The sequence below is a fragment of the Cetorhinus maximus genome, chromosome 22 (assembly GCF_964194155.1).
Source record: "Cetorhinus maximus chromosome 22, sCetMax3.hap1.1, whole genome shotgun sequence".
Lineage (NCBI taxonomy): Eukaryota > Metazoa > Chordata > Chondrichthyes > Lamniformes > Cetorhinidae > Cetorhinus > Cetorhinus maximus.
The window spans coordinates 31,559,099-31,581,684 of NC_135900.1; the positions used below are offsets into that span (position 1 = coordinate 31,559,099).

Sequence of the window (22,586 nt, forward strand, 5' to 3'; positions counted from 1 at the left end):
GAACTTAAGGAGGAAATTAGGAAAGCTAAGGGAGTGCATGAGAAAGCATTGGTGGGTAGAATAAAGGAAAACCCAAAGGGGTTTTAAAAAAATATATAAAGAGCAAGAGAATAACTAGGGAAAGAGTAGGGCCAATTAGGGACCATAGAGGTAATCTGTGTGTGGACCCGGAAGATGTGGGTGCAGTCCTCAATTAATACTGTGCATCGGTCTTCACAATGGAAAAGGATGACACAGGTATAGACATCAGGGTGGAGGACTGTGAAGTATTAGAGGAAATTAACATGGAGAGGAGGTACTAGCAGGATTAGCGACCTTAAAAGTGGATAAATCCGCAGGCCTGGATGAGATGTATCCCAGGCTGTTGAAGGAGGCAAGGGAAAAGATATCAAGGGCCCTGGCAGTAATTTTCAAATCCTCTCTGGCCATAGGTGAGGTGCCAGAGGACTGGAGGACTGCTAATGTTGTCCCATTATTAAAAAAGGGAGGAAGGGATAGACCAGGAAATTACAGGCCAGTCAGTCTAACCTCGGTGGTGGGGAAGTTACTAGAAAGAATTCTGAGGGACAGAATTTATCTGCACTTGGAGAGACATGGATTAATCAGGGATAGTCAGCATGGATTTGTTAAGGGAAGGTCGTGTTTGACAAATTTGATCGAATTTTTTGAGGAGGTAACTAGGAGTGTTGATGAGGGTAATGCATTTGATGTGGTCTACATGAACTTTAGCAAAGCTTTTGATAAGGTCCCTCATAGCAGACTGGTCAAGAAAGTAAGCCCATGGGACCCAAGGCAAAATGACACGTTGGATCCAAAATTGGCTTAGAGGCAGGAAGCAGAGGGCAATGGTAGACAGATGTTTCTGTGACTGGAAGTCTGTTTCCAGTGGGGTTCCACAGGGCTCAGTGCTGGGGCCCTTGCTGTTTGTGGTGTACATAAATTATTTGGACTTAAATGTTGAGGGTACGATCAAGAATTTTGCAGATGACACGAAAATTGATAGGGTGGTAAATAGTTGGGAGGATAGCTGTAAACTGCAGGAGGATATCAATGGACTGGTCAGGTGGGCAGAGCAGTGGCAAATGGAATTCAACCGGAAAAGTGTGAGGTAATGCACTTGGGGAGGGCTAACAAGGCAAGGGATTACACTATGAATGGTAGGACCCTGGAAGATGCTGAAGATCAGACAGACCTTGGTGTACATATCCACAGACCCTTGAAGGTAGCAGGGCAGGTAGATAAGGTGGTTAAGAAGGCATATAGGATACTTGCCTTTATTAGCCGAGGTGTAGAATACAAGAGCACGGGGGGTTATGCTGGAACTGTATAAAACGCTGGTTAGACCACAACTAGAATACTGCATGCAGTTCTGGTCACCACATTATAGGAAGGATGCGATTGCACTGGAGAGGGTGCAGAGGACATTTACCAGGATGCTGCCTGGGATGGAGGGTCTGAGCTATGAGGAAAGATTGGATAGACTGGGGTTGTTTTCCTTGGAGCAGCGAAGGTCGAGAGGGGATCTGATAGATGTGTATATGATTATGAAAGGCATAGATAGGGTGGATAGGAAGGCATTTTTCCATTAGTAGAGGGGCAATAGCCAGGGGGCATAGATTTAAGGTAAGAGGTAGAAGGCTAAGAGGGGAGTTAAGGACAAACTTTTGCACCCAGAGGTAGTGGTTGAGTCAGAAACTCTTGTAACATTTAAGAAGTATTTAGATATTCACTTGCATTGCCATAGCCTCCAGGAAAATGGGATTAGTGTCGTCAGGTCTTTGTTGACTGTTGCGGACATGATGGGCTGAATGGCCTCCTTCTGTGCTGTAGATGTCTACGAGTCTATGAGAATCTGAGGGCTGGCATCTCAGCAGCGCCACTGCTAGGTGCAGCCATTGCTGCAGATGCACCTGGAGGATGAGGGCTCATTGAAGTGGGGGCTGGGGTCACCAGGATCAGGTAGACAGGCCCCAATGAGCTGGGAAGCTCACTAATGAACAGTGCCGTTGTCAAGGGGGTCCTTCCATGGGCAAAAGAGTGCCCAAAAAGGAGGTTCCACCCCTCCCCCAGGTCCACTGGGAGACCACCATGGTTTACCCTGCAGTTTCTCCACATGGCGGCAGGCTCTCCAGCTGCTTGTAAAATGCCAGTGGAGGCAAAAAGAGGTCCAATCAATAAAAGCTTCATGGTCACAATTACTGAGACTAGCTTTTAATTACACCAACTGCTATAATGGGATTTGAACCCTTGTTCCCAGACAATGAGCCCGGATCTTTAGATTACTAGTCCAACAACGTTACCACTACACTACCATCTGCCATGGGATAATAGTAGTGGAAACCTCATCTGTCCATACAGAAGCCAGTTTAACAGGAAACAATTAAGATCATGTGGAGAGCGAGATAGTCTTGAAAATTAACGCATTATCGAAGATACTTATGGTAAGAATAGGTCTAATTTTCCCTAATTCTTTTAATACTAGTTTAAAGTTATCTTAAGTATTATTAATCAACAGAAATTGTAATATAAATGGTGCTATCAGTGTAGATGTCTGTCTGTGGAAAAAGTAAGGGGTCTAGAAAATCAAATCAATCAAAATCAATACATGCACAGAAACCCACATTATTTTTGTGCAGGCTGGAAGAGCATTCTTGCCCCCAATATAAGCCAATTCTACCTTTGTGTGCAAGTCATCTGGTGCTGTATATTTCTGGAGAACTTGCTTCAGTTTAAACTTTAAAATAAGATTGTGGTCAGCAAGTGGTCTAGTTCACTTTATCCCTCACCAATTATTGTAGTTTGGGTTTTCTCCTAACACAGTTTACATAAGCAGTTGAGTTTCCTAGAACTGAAAGTTGTTCCTTCGTGTGTGCAGTGAATAGGTTATCATACTATGACTAACAATTACTCTTTAAATATTGTATTGAAGATTACTTGGGAATCCAATCATGTCTCCTATCTTTTCAGAAAGGTTTAAAATACCATAATGTCAAATGATTATTTTCAGATGCAACTAGCAATCAGATTTACTAAAGCACCCTCTCTAAAATGCACACACTATACGATTTGTATATGAAAATAACCTTCATTAACTTGCTGTTGCAATGACATACAACAGCAGTATAATTCCTAGCTTTATTTCAAAATTCCACTTCAAAAGTGAAATAAAGTTAAATATAAATATTTAAAAAACCTTGCATGTCACAGATGTCAATGTTGAGTTGTTAACTATTTTCTTCCAAAGCATAATCCCTGATGGCTGAGCCATTAGAGATAATATAGATTTTCCTCTTGTCTCACACAAGAATGATGATTGACAGGATACGGGTGGGCTGAAATGGAAATGGTCCATTTATACTCAATTTTCCTAGATTAGTCCTAGGTGTAAGAAACACATTCCTGTGTAAAGTGGAAGAATAGGGGAGCAGATGTGAAGAGAGAGAGGTCACAGAAGAGAGGTAAGATGTAGGGAAGAGAAGGAAAGCCTACAATTGCAGGAACCAGAGAAACAGATTTGATAAAGGACAAAAAAGAATAATGTTATACACCCGTATGTTTGAAAAACAAGCTTAGCTTGTTTGCTTTGGACTATCATCTCCACTGTACATTAAAATTTATACTTTGCCTTTTTGGAACATGAAAATAATGGCACATTCTGGACTTAGCAGTACTTTGTGTAAACACAGCAGCATGATGTCAACTTGATTCCTGCACACCTATTAAAGGGAAGGCAAGAATGATGTATTTCCTACTAGTGTAGCTTCCTTACTTCAGATTTACCAGGAGTTAGTTCGCACTGCCGTAACTTGCAGTTTTCATGGTTCAAAGAATAAGTGATGAGATGCATTATACGTGATATAATCATCATCAGGATTTGAACTTCACTACTGCGTGACTGTAAAGGGGGAAGTTAAAGTTACTGTCCCTTTAATTATTCTGTCCTAGTGGTCTACAATGGTCATTCCTTCCACTGTAACTCATACACTAATTATCAGGATAATGATAATACATTGAGTTTTATATAATCTTTATCTGGACTGGAATCTAATTCCTACATTTATAAACATCAAGTTTACCATGCTTTTAGCAATCTAGTTTTTTGTCCATCCATATGCTTTAATTAATACAAGATATTCTTCTTTTCTGATCTCATCTGCAAATCCATGGCACAGTACCTTCGAGCTGTAACCCTGGTGCCTTAGTTTATTCAACTATGTATTTTATATTTCCACAATAATGTCCGATACATGTTGAATATTGAAACTTAAAATGCCATAGATTTTTTTAAGACTTTAGAAATTAAAAATAGTTTGTCACACAAGGTCCAAAAGTATTATCTTGTGAGGCAACTTATGTTAAACCTCACCTGATTTGGGGCAATTTCAGAGCCATCCACTTTTTAAATATGAGGGAGAGCATCAACTTGTGGAGTTTTTGGTTAGAGAAAAAAGGATGGCTTAGCACATTCACCAGGAAATACTTTTCACGGGCAGGTCTGGTGATGTTCACTGCAAGAGAAAAACTTGTGTTTTTTGTCATTTGAACTTGGGGATAAGGCTCTTTGCTTTATAATATAGATATCTAACATCATTCTTTTAAAGTTTAAAATCTGATCTTGTTTTTGGGGGGGAAAAAGGTGTTTTTTGCAGCCGATATGCTGACACACAGCTTTGCATGATGGATTTAGAGAGATTAATTTACAGTTTAAGTTGTGTAACCATACATTTAAAAAAAAAATAAACCTTAACTGTTGGTACTTATAGACCCGATAGTTGTCTGGCTCGCTGTTGGGCCCAGGTAAGTTGCTTTGTTTTAGTTTTGAATTTTAACTCAACTCTGTGGGTCCGCAGAGCCGCTCCTGCGCTTCTTGTCCACGGCGGCTTTCTGCCTGGAGGAGCCTCTAACATGGTTTTGCCGCTGGATCGCTCCTGCCTCCTGGCCAAAGAAGCCATACATAACGGCGTGAGAGCGGCGCCTTTCGGGAGCCGGAATCCATTCGGCTGTGGGGTTCCCAACTCCGCACGGGAAACTTGGCTGGCCTCTTATTTCTTCGGGGGAGAGTTAGACACTAAAGTACTTACCTTCAAGATCAGGGAGTAATTATAGAGAACTTTCTCTCGAGGTAAATTGTTAGGTACACTCCATGACAGGGTAGATGGTAGAGTAGGCTTGGTGAGCCGAAACCTTTCTCATTAAATGCTTATGTTCTTCCAAAAAGAAGTGAATAGCTGTGTTTTTATGGAGACTTGAATCGTTGATGATGTTTAATTTTTGCACACTACCCCTTCAGATTTACCGCAGTCTTCGGTACTTATTGCGTTCTGATTTATCATTATTCACTGGGTGGCTGCTTTGAGCTGAAATATTTTGCTTTGTGTGGGATTTACAAAAACTTATCTATTTTATAACTGCTTTCCTAAACTACGGATAGTGGTTGAGAATCCGTGAAAAATAAATCACCAGGATTCTATGAATAGGTCTAATTTTCCCTAATTATTTTAATACTAATTTAAAGTTACCTTAAATATTATTAATCAACAGAAATTGGCAATATAAATGGTACTATCAGTGTAGACGTCTGTCTGTGGAGGAAGTCTGGAGTGTAGAAAATCAATGCATCCACAGGAACCAACATTATTTTTTCTGCAGGCTGGAAGAGCCCATTCTTGTCCCCAAAATAAGCCAATTCTACCATTTCTGTCCAAGTCATCTGGTGCTGTTTATTTCTGGGGAACACGCTTCAGCTTAAACTTTAAAAGAAGGTTGTGGTCAGCAAGTGTTGGTGACACGCACTAATTTCCTTTCCCTCCCTGCTGTGTACCACCTAGTATTTTCAGACAAAACCTCCTGCTTTAATCGATTGTTGGTGGAGATCGAATTTCCGTCTGGTAACATAATCACTTGTTGATCAAGTCATTGCCCAGAATGAGCTTCCTGGCTGTAAATCAAAGCAGAGACGTCTGATCTTTACATGAAGGTAAAGGCAAAACTTGGCATTCTTTACACACACAAAAAAATGCATATTTAACTGGTTTTGACTCGTGTTGAGGGTGCATCTGTGTTTTAAGCTTTGTGAGATCCAGGGTTCCCTTCCTTTTGAGTAACGGTGGATGAGAGGAACGCCCCGCAATAATTCATCCTCAATATTAACTGAAATGATTAAGCAATGGTTTTTGAGCACTGTAGTTCAAAACAAAAATGCAAACATCGATGGTTGGCTAAGCTGGTAGAAACACTCCATTGACAGCTTTCCAAAAGGATTGAATGAGTGGATCTGCTTTCGAGTCATTTTTCCACTGAGCCTTCTGATCACACTGCGAGGAGGGTCCATCAGTTACAGTTGAAAGATTTATGTCCACCTGAATAAACACTTACCCCAAATTCTTCCTCCCTTTCTCCGCTACTCAGTTTTGGGACTTTTTCAACTGAAACATTTTGAACTGGGTTAAGTTAGACTTTGCCAATTGTTCAGGGAGACTGAAAAAGTAAAGGGTGGTTAGGTAATCACACAATTCGCCACACGAATGGTTCATTTCTATACATAGGTACAAGACCCATTCAGTGCCACGGGAGTGAAAATGGGTTTACTGCCCAGGCAGTGCAGCAGAAACTACTGATGAAGAGTCACACGGACTCGAAACGTTAACTCTGTCTTCCTTTCCTCAGATGCTGTCAGACCCGCTGGGTTTTTCCAGCAATTTTTCCAGGAGCTACAATCAAGCTTACATAAAATATTCCTTGAAATTGTAGCCCTTACACGGGTAAGCAATTTAATCGTAAAATCAGGTTGGGAACCAGTTGGGCTTGGTTTTGAGACAATTTCAGTAACGCCACAACAATGTCGAATTCTGTTTAAGTTAAGCCTAAGAATCGCTGATGAAATCATCCTTAAAAGCGAAAATGAAAAGCCATTTAGGGATGGTCAGCTCATTTCCTGAAACATGTCACATACCCTTTCCAGTATAAATGTTTTTTTTAAAATATATTTTATCTGACAGTTTTAGGAAGTAAACATGCAACTCAGCCAGTGCTAAGTGCTTGTTTCCCCTGGCTGGAGAATCCAGAACTAAGGAGGCACAGTCTCAGGATAAGGGGGAACCATCATTTAAAACTGAGATGAGGAGGAATTTCTTCACTGAAGTGAATCTTTGGAATTCTCCATCCCAGAGAGCTGTTCAGTGGTTGAGTATACTCAAGGCTGAGATGGGTAGACTTTTGGACTTCAGGAGAATCCAGGAATATAGGGATTGGGCAGGAAAGTTGAATTGGGATCAAAGATCAGCCATGATCCTATTAAATCATGAGTCAAACTGGAGGGGTCCACTGCTGCTCCTATTTATGGTTTTATGTTCTTAGTTTTTCTTTGAATCTACAATACTTTGCAGCAATTTATGATTCTGAAATGTGCCTGTATTGTATAGAAAAACCCACTAAAACCTCTTATGCAACCTTCAAAATCTGGTAAATTATTTGACAAAGGCACCAGTTTGATAAAGATTGAAAGACTCAGCAGATTCTGGACCCATACCACTGGCCTAAACCAACGGTTGGCCAAGTTGTGTTAACTTGACAGCGACATCCAGGGTATTACGCTTCACACCATCTTCCCTTCTTCAGCACCAATGAATGACAAAAATGACGAATTTCTGTGCTGGGTTTTACTGACAAAACTGTCATAGCAATGATGTTAGGAGATCTTAACTCCTGTTCCTACACTCAATATGGTTTATCCTCTATGAACTCCACAACCAACACTACTGAACTAAATATTAATACCCAATTTCTTAGCCGCATGCATAGCAAGGACACTCTACAGATTATTAAGTTTTCAAAAATTAAAAGTAAATTTAGTCATATTATCATGAAGTATAATTTTAAAATGTTTTTATTATAAATCTTAGCTTCAGCTCTCAGCCACTAATAACGTTTTAATGATGGCCGGTAACAATGCTACCTCACAGATCTGACTTTCAGATGGGACTCCTCACTAGGCCATTCTTTCGGTACTCCACTAAACTAACAAGAAAAAGTAACAAGACAAAGATTTGTCATGTGGCTCAGGATGGGAGTCATTGATCTCAGCTGTGCTATGAGAAGCAATTGAACTGTTTCCCATTGGAATGAAGAAAATAATTGAAGACTTGGGCAAGGCACTCCGATTCATTCTTCACGCCTTCCAGTAACCTGATCAAAACTGTCATCCTGATAGAACAAGTGGCATAATGCGTTAGTGCACTCAGATTGCTGTATACCAGCTGTTAAAAATTGGTGACACTTTGGTATTTAACCTGTTTCTAGTCATCAAGGCTCCACAAAACAAACCCCTCCTTAATTTCTACAAAACGCAGTCTTACTCAGAGAGATCATTCAGAACACTGGTGTGGTAAATCTTAGTTTTGTGAGTAGGGACGGTGTGATGAGGCTGGGATTAAGGCACAGTAGAGAGTTTCACTTTGCATTTGGCCGTGGGGATAGTTGACACTAAAAACGAAGTGTTCCCATCCTCCTTCCCCAGCATTCACATCTCGCTATGCTCCAAAATATAACCTCCTCCAAGAGATTAGTTCATTATAAAAACTGGAGTTGGCAGAGCTCAGGAATGACTGTCCTTCCCATTGAGAGTAGGAAATGGTATGTTGCCTGTGGGAGGGGAGAAAGTACAATAAAAAATGGGAAAAAAAGAGAAAGAAAAATCCAACGGTAAAGAAACGTTCCATTCCACTTGTATTACACAAAATTTAAACTTTATTTTTGGGACCTTTTTTGTTTATTTTTGTAGAATTTTGCTAACGGCAAAATAATAAAATAAAACAACAACAACTTTGTTTGGTACAACAGAAAACATGTTCACATAAGAACAAAACATAGCATATAGAGTCTTAAAGTCACAGATTTCCATCCTTTTTTCATGCTGTTTTGCACTCTGCAAGATGTGAGCTTGGCACAGGTGTCATGGTAAGTCAGTCTATTACAGCTTCTTTCTTCTTAGATCCGTGTCAATTGATGCCACAGGCTAGAAGGTAAAATGCTTTCAACCTTTTCCATCACAAAATTTAATGGAGCAAACAGTGTACTGAGAAACTGTGGGGAAAAAATAATGGAAAAAAAAAACTCACTTAAGGAGAGAATTTAGAATTTAGTGCAGTAAACTACAGATACAGAAAGTCAACTTGAGAGACATTGATTTAAAAGGATATTTTGGCAACTACTCATTCAATTAATTACAGATTGCTTCAACATACATACAAAAGTTAAGAGCTTTTACAGACTTTTCTTTGGAGCAACTAAGTGCAATCTGTGCCCATGTTTCATTCTTTAGGAAGCATTGCTGTTCTATGTACAATATTTCAATAGGACCCAGGTTGCAATGTCACATTTAATGACGCTCTGTCTTTGGTGCAGTACCGAGACAGTTGTCAGCATCAAATTTTGGCTGAGGTCGCGCTAATGGAAGAAGGGCATAGAGTTCTCTTGGTATCTGGGCCAACAGTTCTCCCTTAAGCAACATCGCCAAAATAAATGAACTGGTCCCTCATTTAGTTTGCTGTTTACATGACCTTGCTGGGCACAAAGTGGCTTTTCATTTACCTTCAAAAGCAAGAATGATGGCACTTCAGGTAATCCACTGGATGTGAAGTGCTTCAGGATGTCCGAGGATGTGATAGGATCCTACTTAAATGCAAATTCTTTTCTTTCCCTTCATCTGATGCATTAATGGTTAATCTCTATAAGATTTAGCCATGTTTGTGGCACCTCCTCAGTGCAACCAGTCAATAGATCATACTATTTCAGGTCACAAGATCACATTCAGAAATTCACTTGATTAATCAAGGGATCAGTTTGCTGCAGTTAATTAGTAAGTACTAGCACTTTACTTCTTGTTCTATAGTGACATTAGATTTGAATGCTAATTCTGTTAAATCCAACTATTGATTGGGAAACTAATTTCTAAATTTTGTTTCTCCAACAAAACTCCAAGCACGTCCAGACCCACCAGACCTTGGCTGAGCTCCACTCCCAATGGGAAAAGCACTGAAGAAATACAAAGTGTAAAAATTAAGGTAAAAGTGCAGTGCGAGTAGAACTAGCATGTGTGAGAGGGTACACTCATACAGTATTTGCAGATGTGATCTTTTAAATATAACAAAACCTCAAAAGCACAATTGTTCTTCCTCCCCACTGCACACAAATCAGACAGTTACCCCGGGAGCAGGAGTACCCCTTGAAATGGGCATATTGGGGGTGTAAACACAGCCACTGCTGCAGGCTTCACAGAGCTGCTGCTGTGGCGACAGCTGCTCCCCAGGAGCTTCTGTCCGTAATCAACCAAATGGCCTCCAGCCCCACGGATCCTCCTTACAGGTCCAGAAATATAAAAACTTTCTCAAGGGGGCAGAGCACATCCTCGGAGGCCCATTTTCACCTGGTCTTCTGTGTTTGGCCCTGCCAGACAAAAATCCAGGAAAATGACACGGGATGTAGTCTGCCGTCAATCTCACATGATCGATCTTCGATTTAAATGTTCCCATCTGTTTCTGATGGAAACATTTCACCCACAGCCAGGCATACTGCTGGAAATGTGTATCAAGTGCAAAAGAGGAAGAGAACCGGCTTAATGGCTCTTTACACTATATTCTCTGCTTCGCACTGCGCCTGCATAAAGCAGAGGAAAATTGGCTCCGCATTTTTCCACTGAATTCTGTTCAGAGCATCAGAGTAGGGTGGATGGGAGAAAGCCAAGCTGGTATCAGATTTGTGTGCAAATTCTAGCAAATTAAACACCCACTGAGGCACAAAAGTGGGAATAAGGTATTATGGAGTAAAATACCTGATCTTATTCAAAGCAACTGTCGTTTCCTCGCACGACATGTAGTCTGGAAAGCTCCACATCTTTCAGATACCATTCAAGAATACAAGACTATCAGATAATTACTGGACCAACAGTTTTACTGCTTTATCTGGCCGTGGGCAACATTGACATTCACTCCACTGCTGCTCTGTACAGCTAAACACACCCATTTTAAAAGCAGATGCTAAATGACACGCTGTGCCAGCATCATTTTTTACAATGCACTTTACAGAAGACAGCAAACTTAGCATAATTAAATGTAAAAGATTGTCAAGGATTTACTTTTAATGATGAAGATAGATGAAGGAAGGGCTTTTAATCTTAACACCAAATCCACACATGACAGCAGTGAGAATACTTCAAAAGAAATCATCATCTGTAAAGCACTTTGAGGCATCCTAAGATTGTGAATGGCATGACAGAAACGTAAGTATCATGATTGCACATTTCAGTTGGCACATAACATTACAATAATAATTGTGGAAATAACTCTGTGCCCAGGAAATTGATCCAGCACACATTTTCAAAACACTGAGTTATCATATCTGCTGAGTCAAAACTAAGTCATTCTTAAGTTCCTAAAAAAACCATTTCATCCCTGTTCACAGGTAACTGGGCCCAGAATGGTGACACTTCAAATATGATCACCTTTACTTTCTACATCTCAATTGACTTATGCACAACAACACTGCATGGCTTTGTAAACCAATCCCTTGGATACATCTTGTATACTGAGACTTTGTTTTTTAGGAATAAGTTCAAACAATCAGGGTTAAAAGTTGACCAAAACTTTCTCAACTATTGTAAATTACAATTCATTATAATTTGAATCAATTTTCCTGCGTAACTAAAAATAAGATTTAAAGTCTGAAACAAGATAACATTCTTCTTCATCATCAATGAATTAAATCAGGTTTGAAATCAACAACAAGGGTTCCCAATGTATGAATTAATTAGTCCAATGATTAAACTAGCCATCTAAACAAGCAAAGTCCCAGGTTGCTCTCCAGTCTACGCTGAGCTAGTTCACTACAAATTAGCCCCGGTGTCCCTGGATTAAGGAGAAATATCAACCAAGAGTCCTATACCAAATTACTATCCAACAGCTTCTGCTGGAAAGGTGTGCAACGTCAGATGCCACTAAAGGGCCTGGTTTTGGTGCTGCCGCCATCACCCCCCCCTCAATGATATTGCTCCCAACTCACTGCCAAGGCTTACACAAAACTGACAGCTACTTGGTGAGGTGCTGGAAAGCGACTGGTGCCTGTGGAAATCTACCCTAGAGAGGTGTCACTGCTTTCAGGATGGCTACTACAAATTTGGGGATATATGCTAGGGATCACTCCTGTCGACGGACTTTGCACCCATGAACCAGACACCGATGGCAACTCTGGTCGGGCAGATTCCTGGAAGTTTTATCACATGATCATTTGCGTGGCCCAGTCAAACAATTTTTATTCCCATCTCCAATATTTTTTACAAATAATAAACAAAAAAAAATGAAGGCGGCATTTTTTTGAGGGTGGGGGGGGGTGAGTTGCACAGAGCAATGGTCAGGAGACAAATCTCTAATTCCTGGAGACTCCAGCATGATCTTGGAGATTTGGGAACGCCAAACCAGAGTGTGCCTTTAATTGATAATATCAGGGTCACAATGAGAAAACCCTTATTCCAGCTTAGTGAATATATCACAAGCTGCCATGTGATCTCCTCAAACTTGGTAGAGGATTATGCACAATATCAGACCAACGATCAAATTGATTCAACACAAGGCAGGTAAATGACCAGTATTCAGCACAAGCAGCAATTACAAATTTTTACTGTTCTCCTTTAACCGTCAAAAACAACTAAAGTGCATCTCCTGCACCAACTCTAACCTAAGTATGACCCTCTAAACATTATTTCTTATTTCTGACATGGCCTATTGCAACCAATGGGTCCTCTGACCAGGCTCAATGTGACAGCTGCAAAGAGACTGAGCCCAGGCAATCAAATCGCATCCTACAAGTGAAAGCTCCTGAGCGCACAGCTGTCCATCAAAGAATCACGGCCCTGGTCTCTCATGAACTCGAAATGTATTCAACATTGATACAGCTACCAATCAAACCAGTTACTTCAAAACAACAACAAATAAATCCCTGGAGTCAATCACACGGCATCTTTGAATAGAAAAGCTTCACTCGCTGCCTCTGAACAAAATATCCTGTCCCACCTGCATGCAGCTGAAAAACTATTATTAGCTGCATTGAACTGAATGGACGAGCCTATCTGGTACAAAAAGACAATTTACAAATATGTGCCAAATATAAATGCCAGGGAGAGGGAGAAAATCATTTGGCACTATGAGAAAGCCTGTTTTAGTTTTCTTTAAAGACAGCTTACTTTTAACCATGTGTGTTGTGGCTAATGAGGGAGAATCAATTACTAATCAATCACAGATGTAAATGCTCTATTTTAACATCATAAGCACAATGGAGAGGGAGGTGGGTGGGTGCGGGAACTGACAAGAAAAGAGAAAAAATCACTAAGGAATAGTTTCTAAAACAATCGATTTATGCTCTAATTATTCAATTCAGTCATTACTCAACCCATTTTTATATTCTCTTCCTGCAGTTGGGAGGTGAAATTTTCCAAAGCACTTCACCAGAGCCTTCTGACCAAATTTGACACCAAGTCACATAAGGGGATGTCAGGACCGAGTTTGGTCAGAGGTAAGGTTCAAGAAGTGACGTGAAAGAGAGGCAAAGTGGTGGAGAGGTTTATTTATGGAGGGAATTCCAGAGTCCAAGCCAGGCAGCTGAAGGCATCCCGCCACTGAAACAGAGGATATGCAAGAGGCTGGAGTTGCAGGACCTAGAGAGCATAGGAGGTCATAGGACCAAAGGAGATTACATAGATAGGGAGGGGCGAACGCATGGAGCAATTTGGAAAACAATGTGTTTTTTTAAATTGATATGTTGCCAGCCCTTGATGTAATTCCCAGCAGGTTGGCCTGGCAGGCAAGCCACCACTGCTCCGTTGCTCAGGCCTCAGGTTAATACGGCACTCAGGCCTCAGGTTAAGATGGCACCCAGGCCTTGGCTGTGATTCCTATCTGTGCATTTATAGGAGGATTCCAAAGGCTTTGGGCAGGTGCTCTTGCCACCTACGGTCTAAAATTGCAGTCTATCAGCACAAGTCGGGAGGCCAGTGGCTGTCTCTCCAAATCTATTTCAACTGCCCAGTTTCCACCGGCGTGTGGGGGGCAGTGAGTTAAAATACCCTTCTATACGTCAGATTAGAGAACACTTAAACTAGCATTAAGATTGAACTAAGGGTATCTGCACCTCACTGAAGCTTGAACCTATGCCACTGTGAGTTAATAATCACCCGAACTTGGCATCTTATATCTTTAGTCATATCCTGAATTTGGATAATTAAAAGCTATGCAAGAAACTGTAGCAAAAACTGGCTTTATCTGGCACCACCACATACACATTATATACAGCACATGGCCCATCATTTTAAAGATAGTTGGGACCTGGCACGCACAGAGCCAAAATAGCCAGCTTGTATTATTGAGACTTTGAACAATATTCCATTCACGAATCAAAGCTCACTCCACAGACTAAGGATAACCATGGCACAGAGGTGAAAATCCTTTGATCTGAGTTTCCTTGATCTTTCCAACTGCCCCTTTGCATCTGGGTTTTATAAGGCCGCCTTCATGTAAAAAAAATAAAAACAAAAATGAAAAAATAGCAATTAAGCAGCCCCAGTTTGGTAAAATCAGAAGATTCTGTAGTATTTCCGTCCGACACCTTTTGCACATAAGGGTGACCTAACAAAACCTTGCTTCTTGCTTAGCAAAACCGATCAGAAAGATAAGGATAAGATCAAAAAGGCTTGCACCTTAAGGACACAAAAGTAATTCTGAATTGTTTGCTCATTCGATGTTCTTAATACCATTGATCTGCAAATGTATTAAATCACCATTAAGACCAGGTGCAAAAAATTTCATTTTAAATTACATTTTAGAAAGCGAATGTAATAATGTACATTATGGTTAATGAGTTCTGCCCATTTTTATATCAGAGCTATCCCATTTCTCAAGCAGATGGTCATTTTATCACTTTGTATGCTACACAAGTGATAGATAGATACATTCTTAACAGCAGTGGTGGTGAGTCAACAGCCATCTTTCAATACTTGTCAATGTAAACTACTACTTCTGTCACACTGCTGCCAAATCAGATCTTAACTGTCGAACTCAAAAAAGGCATTTGTGCTTGACACAGTTTAGTTCTACTGGAACTCGTGCTATCAGCCAAGGTAAGGGTCAGAGAAAGATCAAAGAATTGTGATTTTGATATGTCTACAGTAGTCACAGGGGTCCTTTAGGCACCCACACACAAACATCATCACTTTGGAGTCAAGGGAACTTCTATCATTAGACTTATTGAGTAACACAATGGACGCACACTACTCCGGACAAGAAAGTCAGAAACTATGCACCGAGGGCTCAGGTGGTTCAATGCGTTAAGGTCACTGACTTTCATGTTGTGACCCGGGTTCAGATTTTGACAAAACTTTGACATCAGAGCACAGCTGTTACCTGAGGCTGAAGACTTTCTAAAATAAATTTGTCAGCTCAAGGTCTCTGGCTCATATGATATGTCCATATTACTAAAATTAAAGATCTGAAAGTTCCAGCAGGTCTTTGCAATACCTCAAGTGCAATGGTTTTTTATTTTTTTTAAATTTCTCTCTTAACAGGCAATTTGCTGTAAGCATTCAACTCCAGTCAGTAGTGTGCACAGAACTGTTATTATTGCAACACTATGACTGACTGCCATGAGCTGAAAACTCAATTTTTCCTTGGTCTGCTCACCCACTCACAAAAAGATGCAATATCTTGCTTCTTCATTTACTGGGCTGACTATGAATCTCTGCAAGTCAACCTCTGTGGAAAATAGACTGAATCTGCCATTCAGTTTTGCAGCTTTCTGTTTGAAATCATGACTCAAATGATTGAGCTACTACACTGGCAATCAATGCCTTCTGGCTTTGTTCCTTTCATTTTACATTAGTTATAAAAGCATGTATTTCAGTATTATTGTGACCTCTAAACAACCTGATACATTGTTGGATGTTTGCATCATTGTTCCCGAAGAAAATACTTGGTAGCTTTTAACGGATGGCAGGATTTCCTACCCTGCCACCAAGAAAGTCGGCGGGGAACTCACCCCCACTCCTGACAGCTGCCCCACAGCCATTTAAAGGAGCGTCGACTGGCTGGAGGCAAGCCTTCCAACCCATCTGGGGAGGACGTCCCACCACCCAGAGCTGCTGGCCATCTGATTGGCTGACAGCCCTCTCGTCCCAGCAGCGCCACTGGGAGTGGTGGCCACTGCTGAGAGTGCATCCAGTCCCACTGAAGAAGAGTAAGGAGCCGGATGGGAGGTGAGTCTGGGGTCTCATAGCAGGGCTAAGAGTCTCTGAGGTGGGGCTGGGGAGGCTGATGATGGCAGCGGTAGTCAGGGTACAAAAGCCAGGGAAGGAGCGGACATCGGGCACCGGGGGGGAAGGGAGGGAGGGGTTGCCTGCCTGCCACCCATTAAATTGTGGCAAGATTGGGAGCCACAGGCAGTGGGAAAGTCACCCACAGAATTTTATAGGCTCTCTGTCTGCAATCCAGTCCATTGGAGGAGGTGGGGGGGGGGGCTTAAAATTCTACCCCATAAAAAGATGTGTTATAAATACTGAAAAACCTTCCCAGTTTCAAAATAGGCACATATTTTACTTTGTGCAATGTGCGTGAATCTTCAGTGATCTCCACTAAATATCCGAGAATCATGAATTCTTGATCCACGCTATTGTTTGAAATAATTTACATATACATATTTTGGATTGTGATGTCCCGGTGTTTTAGCTGTACTGCTGAAAATCTATTCACAAAATTCACGTAAAAGAACGTCATCTTAATGAAGTGTTTTGATTTGCACAGAAGGCTGACTTGAAGATTGGCACTATTATCTTCTTCCTTTGCCTTCTGAAGAGCTGTGCAATTTCTGCGATCTAAGATTCAAACGTGGCTCCAGTCTTGACTTCTTTTGAGATGGCAAAGAAATGTGTAGAATTCTTATCTTACTTAGCTCAAGAAACTCTCTAACCTGACTTTATAGTGAAACCAGAAACTAATTAATGTGCAGAAAAGAGGTAAAGAAAAACTTTACCACCGGGTCATAGAGGCAAAAAAAAAAAACCTTGAGAACCATAAACAAGATAAAATTGAGCCAGGGCTCATTAATAGCACTCTTTCCTCTGGGTGAGAGGGTCATGAATTCAAGCTGCACTCCAGAGAATGGAACACATAACCTAGTTGGAACTCCAATGCAGTACTGGGAGAATGCTGCACTGAATAAGGTGCTCTCTTTTGGCTGAGGCCTTAAACCTAGCCCTCTTAGATGGATGTAAAAGAGGTCACACACCAATATCTAAAGAAGAACAGGGAAATTCTCATCAACAACAATCTGCATTTATATAATGCCTTCAATGTAGCAAAACAGCCAAAGGTGCATCACAGAAGCCTTAGCAAAACAATATTAGGACAGATGACCAACAGCTTGGTCGAAGAGATACATGTTAAGGGGTATCTTAAAAAGAGGTAGAAAGGCAGAGAGGTTTAGGGAGGGATTTCCAGAATTTAGGGCCTAGGTAGCTGAGGTTTCAGCAGCCAGTGGTGGAGCTATTAAAATTGGGGATGAGCAAAAGGCCAGGATTGAAATGGTGCAGAGATCTCAGAAGGTGGTAGGCAGTGGTGTAGTGGGAGATTTTGAGGTGCAGGAGCTACGTATTAATCATTTGAGTCCCCAAAAATCAGTAAACTATGCTTTTTAAGTGAAAAATATTAATGCCAGTAAGTGGTAGGCATTTTACTTTGAACTGTGTGGTATTTTGAATCATAAGTCTTTAGAGTAGCTAGAATTTCATTATACAACATTTTACAGGTTGAGTATCCATTATCCAAAATCCTCGAGGCCGATCGTGTTTCGGATTTTAGATAATTTTGGTGTTCCGATACGGCATATAGGACTAGGCCTACTTACGTTACAATGGCTTAAGCCCAGGCTGGCTATTGTCTAAAGTCAATAAAATGGCCAGAAAAGCAAGATGTATCATTGAATAATAAATGCAGTGTACCTATAATAAGTTGCCACCTGTGGCGCCATCTTCTATTCTGCTTGTAGGAGAGGGTTCAGAGTGTCGATGTACACTCTGCTGGGAGGCATTCTTGAATAGTTCTTCTCGCTTCACCTGCTATTTTGTTTCGTGGTCATTGTTTTTCTAACAAGTGGTTTTGGAGGTCTGTTTGTTTTTTCCAAGCTCGTGGGCTTGGAAATTTTAAGAGGGAGTCAAGCCTGCGGCAGCAGCAGGAGAGAGAGAAGGTCGAGGAATGTTGAAGGGTTTGGGTAGGGATTTGGGAGCTTTGGCCACCAGTTATCCCTGCACCAGCACTGATGATGTAGACATTTATTTCATTGCTGTTTGTGGTTGCTGTGCACAATTTGGCTGCTGCATTTGCCTACATTAGAATACATTACACTTCGAAACTACTTTGTTGGTCATAAAGAGCTTTTGACACCCTGAGGTCTTGAAAGGGGCTACATAAATGCATGTTCTTTCTCAACTTCAATACAGGCAAGAGAAAAGTCAACTAAAATGACAAATACAGTGTTGCACTGTGTTCCCAAAGTAATCTCAGAGGAATAGGCAAATTGACTTCCTCCATAGAGGGAACAGGTTTGAGGAGCTGAATGACCTACCCTGTCCCTAGTTTCAGAATATGAAAAGAACTCTATAATTACAATTTCTCAATGTTTGGAATAGGATTAATGCCACAGTTCTAACAAATGTCTAAACTTGTACTGCCAATAACATGCAAGGAAAACATTCTAAGTGTGTAGAGTTGGTAAAGTGCAGGAAACTAATGTACAGTGTTATAATTGACCTGAAGAGATACTTACAGCTTTTGCAAAGACGCCCATGAGCTCTGGGAACTGATGTGTGAGGAGCGCCAACATGGCGGTGAAGGAGCACAGGCCGGCTGTGAAGAGGATGAAGAATGGCAGCTCCTTCTTGGGATACACTGAAACTTCATGAAACGCTGGATATGAACAGATAGCATCAGATAGGTAGAGAGAAAGAAATAGAAATAAAGTGAAAGGAGACAAAAAGAAACAGATGGCCAGGAAGAAAGTAAAAAAAAAGAAACATAAAGAGAAAGAAACAGTCAGAAACAAAGACATAATAAGACAGGAAAGAGACAGAAAGGAAGACAGATATAAAAATACATCTTTACTAAATAACTGCATGTTATGTACTGCTATATAATCCTTCTTGTCTTAAGTAAGTCTTTTTAAATGCAGACATAAGTAAATGGCCGTCTTTGGATCCGGACTATGAATCAAATACAATTCAAAAGGAAAAGAAAAGGTCAGGATAACTGTACTAAAGATACTCAAAAGGGATGCTTATGTGGGTATGGTAGCCTAGTGTTCTTTTTTTTTAACTGGGCTAGTAATCCAAAAGCCTGGAGATATAAGTTCAAATTCCATCATGGTGGTTGGGGAATTTAAATTCAGTTAACTAAATAAAATCTGGAATTAAAAAGCTAGTATCAATATTGCTGAACTTGAATCTACTGGATTTTTGTTCACTAGGGAAGGATATCTGCCATCCTTATCCGATCTGTCTTATATACATGACTCCAGAGCTGCACCAATGTGGTTGACTCTTACTGCCCTCTGGAATGGCCTAGCAAGCCACTCAGTTGTATTCAAGAAGGCAGTGCATCATCACTTTCTTAAGGGGCAATTAGTGCTGGGCAATAAATGTTGGCTTTACTGGTGACCCCCATGTTCTGTGAATGAAAAAATAATGAAGACAAGACAGAAGTGAAGAGGGGGTTTAGGCCAAGATGGAAGCTATGTAGCTGAGAAGTTGCTTGATGCAGAGGTTTAGTGATACAATGGGGATGGTAGCAGTGACAACAGCTTTCATTATTCAACGCCTTTAATTTCAAGAATGTCTAAAGGCACTTCACATAGGTTTATAAAAAACAGATGCCAAGTTAATATGGGAGAGATTAGAAAGGATGACTCAAGGCTGTTGAAGAGATGGCTTTGATTTGATTTTGAAGGAGAAGAGGGAGAGCAGATTAGGGAATGAATTCCAAAGTGTGGGATGTGTGTAGTTTTTGGAATCCTACCACCAATGATGGGATGGAGGAAAAGAGAATGAATAAAAAGCCAGAGTGCTGGCTCTTTGAAAGAGCTATTCAATTAGTCACACTCCCTGGCTCTTTCTCTAATGCACTGCAATTTTCTCTCTTTCAAGTATGTAATTTTTGAAAGTTACTGGGTGGGGAACCTATGTAGTGTAATGAAAATAGGGGTGATGGATTAAGTGGTAAAAGAATAGGTGCAATAAAGATTTGAACAATTGGGGAATATAGAATATTTGGCAAGGATTTTGAAGGATTATAGGCGGACATGAATAGTGGGTGGGAAGATTGGTGATGAGACCAAACAATCCAGAAGATGTGAAACAGCACATCAGCAAAACAGGGAAAGGAAATAAAAAATGGTAAAATTTTACATGGATTTGAGAGAGGCAGAGTGGATTTGTCTGTAGGTACACATAGCATTAAATTCAACATGAGTAGATAAAAAACATAAGACAAAGAACATCCTTGGTTTTGCATATAGAGGCATAGAATGTAAATCCAAGGAGGTAATATTGAACTTGTATAAGACCTCAGGTTAGGCCATGGTTGGGAGTATCATGCGCAATTTTGGGCCTCCACTTATCGAAAGAATATGAAAGCAATTGAACAGCTACAATGTGGATTCGTTAGAATATTATCAGGGATGAGGGGTTATGGTTACAAAGAAAATCTTGAGAAGAGCTTTGTTCAGGAGGTTAAAGGACAATCCATAGATGTCGTAAAAATTATGAACAATTATGGTAAATAGTGATAGAATGTTGTTACTGCTTGGAAAATGATAATCAGAGGAAATTTTTTTTTAGATTATCACAACATGGATTAAAAGGGAGATTTTTCAAATATCTTTAAACAGAGGATGATTATAATGTGCAATTCCATAAATCACTGTTGAAGTAGAATCCATATATTATTTTAAATGAGTATTAGATAGTTGCTTTAAAAAGAATATTAACTGGATTGGGGAATGAACAGGACAGTGGGATTAGGTTAGATGTTGTGGAATTAATAGAGTGAATGGGCTGTTTTTCTGCCAAAACAACCAACTGTAGATTGTAGGTAACTGGAAATTTTGTGGTGCAGCGGGTAGCATTCCTGCCTCTGAGCCAGAAGCTCCGTGTTCAAGTCTCACTTCAGGACTTGATGGCCATGGAAGGTGCGTTCATGACTTGGCCAAACAGGCTGATTATCAACCTGTAAATCCTTGTAATACACCTACGGCAGGTGGTAAGAGCGGGAGATCTCCTGATCAGCCAGAACCCTATGTGTGGTAGCTTGTGCAACAGCCTCCCCACATTAAAAGACTCCACATGCAGGTTCTTGCCATGGGTTATACTCCATGACAAGCATCCTCCTTACTTCAAGGGACTGCGAGATGATGATGATTGTGGGCATCCATTCATGTCTGTGTCTACACACAAAGCTAAAGTCTACCAGAAACAAATCTGATGTAATGAAGAATGGGTTAACCCTTAGTCTAACAAGAAAACAGGTTGGCTCATTAAATTCTAAATAGGAATTTGGAAATAATTAACAGAGCTGTGACAATAGCATGAAAGAAACGTGGTTTTCTTCATTAACTTACATGGCAGCAGTTCTCTGTCTGCAGTCTCTGTGCAGATTGGATATGGATAAAAAAGATGACCTTTTTCCAAGGGATAGGGGATCATTCGGAAAGCTGAGGAAAAAATGTTTTATTCCATTATTGTTAACTGCAAGTTGTAAAAATCAACAAAATTATACATAGTCTTAAAAAAAATCTCCAGTTTAATGCATAAAGTTCCCTTGCTAAGTAAATATTTATAATTCCATACTGCCCAGTAACTAATAACTTACTTGAATTATCAAAAACTACAAACGAAGGAAAATATGTGGGATATTTAAAAGAAACCTCATATTGTTTGGACTTTAGATCTGCTGCTTGAACTGCATGCACTTAGTTAAAACTTTAACATGGGCCTCATTTTTTAATAAATTCAAAACTAGTTACCCATTTTAACTTAATACTTTGAGGATAACTTCTTTTGAGTTCAGTAGCTCAGTACTTTTGAGGTGCTCAATTTTCCAGCCTTTTCTATTTTTGTAACTAGAGTGCATTCGTTGTTTCAACCATGAATTATTTACAAAATTGATATGTTGCAAGAAATTATAGAAGGGTAAAGCTAAAACAATTGTATTGAGGAACATGGTTTAATGTTCACTGTCTGGCTCACTACTGAAATACATTGAGCAGTGTTAAGTTACTGCACTTTCATAGTATAGACAATTTAAACTTGTCACAAAGTTGCAGCTGGACTGATGTGGCGGAGGGAGCATGTTTTGGAGCTATTTTAAGGTCTGTGCATATTTAATTAAACTGGGATTAACAGCTGGAGATTCTTTTTAATGATGTGCTAATAGTTAATTATTAGCCAATGAGTCTTGCCCTTGTTTTGACAGTGCTATAGGCCAATATTTGCAGAATAAACAAGA

General features: G+C 40.3%; 1 protein-coding gene across 14 annotated transcripts in view; it reads right to left on the reverse strand.

The window, feature by feature from the left end:
* Window positions 1–8,721: 8,721 nt before the first annotated feature.
* The window catches only part of LOC144696580 (suppressor of tumorigenicity 7 protein homolog), a 203,600-nt gene continuing 189,735 nt past the window's right edge, over window positions 8,722–22,586 (reverse strand). For 11 of the 14 annotated variants that reach the window (XM_078568038.1, XM_078568029.1, XM_078568026.1 and 8 more), the window contains 3 exons: window positions 21,700–21,792; window positions 18,856–18,995; window positions 8,722–9,081 (listed from right to left, as the gene is read on the reverse strand). In XM_078568038.1, the coding sequence (XP_078424164.1) occupies window positions 8,986–9,081; window positions 18,856–18,995; window positions 21,700–21,792 (329 nt within the window). In that variant the 3' untranslated portion in view covers window positions 8,722–8,985. The remainder of the gene's footprint in view (window positions 9,082–18,855; window positions 18,996–21,699; window positions 21,793–22,586) is intronic. The other 3 variants (XM_078568037.1, XM_078568040.1, XM_078568027.1) reach the window with 1 other exon arrangement.